Source organism: Panthera onca, chromosome C1, assembly GCF_046562875.1.
Source record: "Panthera onca isolate mPanOnc1 chromosome C1, mPanOnc1 haplotype 2, whole genome shotgun sequence".
Taxonomy (NCBI): Eukaryota; Metazoa; Chordata; class Mammalia; order Carnivora; family Felidae; genus Panthera; species Panthera onca.
This window is the reverse complement of record NC_138346.1, coordinates 207068008-207073481: the sequence shown is the minus strand read 5'-3', so window position 1 is coordinate 207073481 and position 5474 is coordinate 207068008. Positions and strand designations below refer to the sequence as shown.

At 55.4% G+C, this 5474-nt stretch overlaps 1 protein-coding gene across 1 annotated transcript; it reads right to left on the bottom strand.

Moving 5' to 3' along the window:
- Positions 1-1324: 1324 nt before the first annotated feature.
- On the bottom strand, positions 1325-4722 carry RNF186 (ring finger protein 186). The gene has a single exon (XM_060625959.3). It carries the CDS (start codon positions 4510-4512, stop codon positions 3853-3855), a length of 660 nt encoding a protein of 219 aa, XP_060481942.2. The 5' UTR covers positions 4513-4722; the 3' UTR covers positions 1325-3852.
- Positions 4723-5474: the final 752 nt, after the last annotated feature.

Sequence of the window (5474 nt, the reverse complement as noted above, 5' to 3'; positions counted from 1 at the left end):
TGAGAAATGGCAGGCAGGTCCTTCGTTCCTGGAAATGCTTTCCTCTGCCACAAAGAATTCATTGCTCTAGCAGAGGCTGAGAAACTTCCTCCGGGCGTTTGAAAGGAGGTCCCAACAATGAACACGGGCTGTCAGGTGAGATGAGCAAGTGCCTATGGGTAAGGAGACGGGTGGATTCCCACAAGCCCCTGCCCCCAGCACCCACTAAGTCAGGAAGCTGTAACCACATGGAGGAACCCCATCTCTTCTTAATTCTTCGCCCTTCATGCACCCACGTACCACGAACGCTCATGATATGCCTGGAACGTTCCATCAGATACAGCTAAGTGACTCAAAGTCCAAACTCTGGAGTTGGACTTCTGCGGTGCACTCTTGGCCCTACCACGGCCTCCCTGTGTGATCTTGAGTAAGTTACTTAATCCCTCTGTGCCTCAGCATCCCTGTTGGTAATTTGGGGGTAATAACAGTACCTCTCGTACAGCATACGTCATGGCATGTGCAATACGCTTTACGTGGTGCGTCCAAGTCACGTTAGCAATTATTTGGCTAAGTGTTGTTGGACACGCTGCTGATGCTGAGGCCGATAACAGAAGAGGTGAATTCTAGTGCCCAGGCTTTAATAGACTTCCTTATCAATAAGATCGAATAACATAAGATGAGCCTGTTAGTGCCTTCTAGAACTCAACCCATATCTTTCTCCTTGTCTTCTCCCCGGCTTCTTTAATTCCTTGTGATCCCCAGTGCCCAGCCATGGATGACTTCATTACTCACCCAGCAACCCTATGAGATATAGGTGCGGTGGCTTGTGAATGGTGATGCTAGAATCAAGCCAGGTATGTCTGACTCGAAGGCCACAGAATAGGGAAATGGTCCAGTAAGGATGAAATTTGGCCTCTCCCTGCCATTCCTAATTCCCAAGCACAATTCCTAAGTGCACAGTTCTCCACCAGACTGGCCGGTTCTGGACAATTCTCCTACTCTGGACCGGCTTCACCCCATTGTCAAGGCCAGCCCCCTGCCTGCTGTCATAGTGAACAGACCCCCGAAAGCCCACTCACCCACCAGGGTCACTGATTGGTGATAAAAGCAGCCCGTTTGGACATGGGATTCTCATCCAGTAGCACTCCGAATCCTCATGGGGGCTCTGGGAGGTGTGTGGCATCCTTCTCCACTTTATAGGTGAGCCAAGTGAGGCTCAGAGAAGTCCTGTAACTTCTACTGGTCACACACCAGGTCAGACTTAGCTTTGAGCCTAGGCCTGCCTCTCTGATTTCTTCCACATCCAGGCTTTTGCAGCCCTGCCTGTTTCCTCCGTTCTCTCCCCCGGCCCCGGGACAGCCTGCACCAATATTGGCCTCTAGTGCTCTCCATGAAGATACTGCCAGGGGCCAGAAGGTGGTTGGGACCAGCTGGGCTTCAAAGTGGGTGGAGACAGCACTGTCAGGGCCTCTTTCCCTGGGGAGGTGGGGGGTGGGGGGGTGGAGGGCACACTGGTTGGGGGCCATGTGCCCACACAGCTTCCTGCAGGGGAGGTTGGGGCTGGGTAGTAAAAGTCTCTCGGAAAGCCATTGCATTTTTATACTTCTGTGTTCTCTGTCTTTAGCATAGACATCGCATGACATAGCATGACATTTAGCATAGACGTAGAATGGGTTCTGGAATTCTCCGGCTTCTCTGTGCACCTGATCACTGGAGTTCAGAGGATCCTGAGGTTAGTTCCCTGTTTTCCCTTGCAAGCCCACAGACAGCAGCCACTCTTATGGTTGTTTCAGAACTGCACGCGAAGGAGGCAGCTTAATGGAGCAGAAAGAACGCTGCATTAATTCCTTGGGGAGCTCTGGACGCAATTGGCTGTGCGACCTTAGGCAGATGAATTTACCTCTCTGATCCTCAGTCTCGTTATTGGCAAGGTGATTTCTACTTCATAAGGTTGGGCTGAAGATTCAGCTAGATGACGCATATGAAGCAGTTAGTGCAGCGCTTGGCACATAATAAATACTCAATAAACATGCGCCCGCCATCACGATGATAGAAATAGTGTTGCCATTAGCAACTGAGACCTCGGTGCAGGTTTTCTTCTTGGTGGAGGGTCTAAGAACTAGATGGAAGGTGAGTGGAGGCGAGTGGGGAGAGAATGTTCTTTCCCTATCCTACTGGCAACCATCCCAAACTGCACCTGCCTGAGGCCAGCTCGGGAAATGTGGAACAGTTTTCATCATTTACTCATCCTGGGCAGACAGGGTGTTCTCCACTTGGCCTTGGGCTGAGTGTGTGGGCACACGCCTGTGTACACACACTCACACACGCTCTCAGCGTGAGGAGCAAATAAGGCCAATAGAACGGGTGTCCCAGAGTTGCCTTGGAAATACCTTTTTAAGAAAAAAAAGGAAGGCACCCAGACTTCAAGGACAGCTAATTGCACACGTACTTATATTTTGAGCTTTCTTCGTGTGAATTCGGGGGCGAGGTGACTCATGTCCACCGTTCAGGGACCCAGTAGTGCTCTCAGCTCCTGGGCTTCAGGGGTCTTAGGAGTAATCCAGCCCAATTAGCGCATTTCAGGGAAAATGAAACTCAGGCCAAGGGCCTTGCTGGACAAGACATACCCATGGGGCCAGGATCAACCCTTTGTGCTCTGATGGCAGAGTGCTCTTGTTCCTCTCTGACAGAGGTACGGTCTCCAGGAATGAGCATCCGGCCAGAAACTGTCATCTTACCAGGAGGAAGGGGGCAGTAGGGAAGGACCATGCATTGTCCTCAGCGAGCCCCTCTGAGGTTTCAAGTCCGCTTCCCAATTACCAGGCCTTTGGAAGGAAACAAGGTATCATCTCCCGCCCTCCACTCACCGGCACCCCCAAGGGTCCCCTCTGGCTGAGACGTCTCCCTCCAGCAGAAGCCTCCTCTGTGTCCCAGAGCAGCCTTTCCGACAACCGGCACTGTCAGGGCGGGCAGGAAACGTGGAGTTATTGTCAAGGACCGTTGCATTTATGGGGCATCTTATCTTTATGACAAAAACTCAGACAGGAATTGAAATGCAATAAACCGGGAAAGCAACACCCGTACAGAGTTGGTTCTGTAGCATGAGACCGTGCATCTGCTGGGCAGTGGGGTCTGCTGTTTGGGGGGTGGGCGCCGTTAGTCCTTGTAACCCCGAGATTCTCTGTTAAGCCAGAGCCCAATGACCCGGGGCTGGGAAACCTGGTGGGGCTGCTGGGAGCAATTCCTAGATTCCCCTGCATCCTCTCCCCGCCTCCCCAACTCTGTCAACTAAACGTGGAACCCCCGGCCACCCCAGAACCGCTCCCGCACACAAATTCTCCCCCTCCATCCCTGGGGGCGATCATGGAGACACTGAAGCCACCGGGCCCTTTGTCAAGATGGATGGGCATGGGGTGGGCAGCCCAGGAGGACTTCCCGTGGGCCCCGACTTCCCACGAGGAAAAACGTGTAATGGCCACAAATACGAACAAACTGCCCCAAACGCCAAAGACCAGACAAAGCGAGAAAATCAAACCAGGCACGTAAACTGCAAAAAAAGGGAGTCTTGTTCTACTTGTTTTTGCAATAACCTCATCCAGGCATCTGAAGGAAAACCAGGAGCATTAGCGTCCGAGGAACAGGAGGCCCCTTGTGGCCAAGTGGTATGGGCCTCCTCCCCCACCCCAAACAGACAGAAGTCTATCATCCAGGCACGTAGTTCCTGACCCAACACAGCCCTCCGGCTTTGGCTTGCAAGTCCAGCTGGCATTTAATCCCCCGAGGGAACCAGCCTTAGTTCGTAGCCCCTGACCCCCTTCGCCGTGAGCCTGATGGGGCCCAAGAGTCCGCAGGCGCCGCCCGCCCGGAGCGCACTCAGGCGATGGAAGCGATCTCGCTGTGTTTCTGTTCTCTGCAGAAAAGCGCCCCGTGGGGAGGCCAGCAGCTGCCCCGTCTGCTCCAGTGACAGCAGAAGAGGGAGGGCATCAGCAGGGCCAAGGTGATAATGACGGCGAGCACCCACCGGAGGATGCCCGGGTAGAAGGGCAGGATGAGGGCGACGAGCAAGGCCAGTAGGAGCAGGTGTGCCGCCAGGCGCCGGGCCGCCACGCGGTTAACACTGGCCTCGTCCTGCCCTTCCTCTGCCACCCGGCCGGGGTGCCTGGCCGTCGAGGTGGCGGAATCCGCCAGTCCCTGAGGACAGAGCCGCACCTCCGGCCGGACCAGCCGCCCCACCACGGCCTCCTGGTCACGCAGGCTGCAGATGAGGCCCCCAGGGACGGCGGTGGCCTGGCGGCACAGTGGGCAGGTGACGGACCAGGCGTCGTTCTGGATACACAACAGGAGCTTCAGGCAGACTGCACAGAAGGGGTGCTGGCAGGCCAGCAGCTTGGGTGGCCGGGCACAGCTGTAGGGCTCCCGGCACACCAGACACTCGAGGTCGCCCTCCGTGGAGCCAAGATAAGCCCTAGCAGGGCCTGTGGCCTCCGTGGCGGTGGCTCCTGTGGAGACGCGCTGGGGCTCGGCGCAGGCCATTCTGGGCACGGAGTCAGCGGGACGTGGCAGCTGGGGGCTTGGGCATTGACCGGGGAGGGGGGCGTCAGCCAGCGCCACTGGGACCTGGCTGCTGTCTGACCTCAGGCTGGACGTCTCCTTGTCCTTCTCGGCAGGCGCCTGGTGACAGCAGCCGTCTGGCACCCCTCTCCCGGGGCTGCTCAGGTTGTGTCTCGTCTTACGTCTTCTCTCTAGCTATTATTATTTCTCTTCTTGAAACCTAGGGTTAATCAGTAACTTGTGGGTCTGGAGACTTTGAATTGCCAAAGGGGGCAGGGCCCGCGCCGTGAATCAGGACTTTCCTGTTGAGGTCAGGAAACCTCAGATGCCAGAGGAGTACTGGCAACAAGGTGGCTTATGAGCCTTGAGACACATTCGAATCCCCCCCCCCCCCCCCCCCCCCGCCTCTGGAGACTTTAAAAATACAGATCTCCAGGCCCCAGATTCATCCGGCAGGTCAGGAGGGGAATCTAAGAATCTTCAGGCACCGTTAACAGGCGTCTCGTCACGATGCTGACCAAGGTGGACTGGGGAACCCACTCAGAGAAACACCACCACAGCCGGGTTTCAGAGGACACCTTCCAGCTGTCAGGATCAGTGGAAAACAGTTTGTGCCTTGTGCACATTTGCAAACAGGTGGCCCCTGAAGAAGAGAGGAGTGGAGGGAACAGAATTCTGAGTGGGTGGTGGGTGGTGGGGGGCGGGGAGAAAGCCCAGGTCAACACAGAAAAACCAGAACCCGAGCAGCTCATGGGTATTTATTTAGTTTTTTATTTATTCTTAAATGTTTATTTGTGTGTGTGTGAGAGAGAGAGCACAAGCTGGGGAGAAAGAGACGCAGAATCCGAAGCAGGCTCCAGGCTCCGAGCTGTCAGCAAGCACAGAGCCCGACGCGGGGCTTGAACTCACGAACCGCGGGATCACAACCTGAGCTGAAGTCGGAC

Excerpts from the sequence above, each read along its gene's own strand:
- RNF186 (XM_060625959.3), bottom strand. The coding sequence starts at position 4,512 with ATGGCCTGCGCCGAGCCCCAGCGCGTCTCCACAGGAGCCACCGCCACG.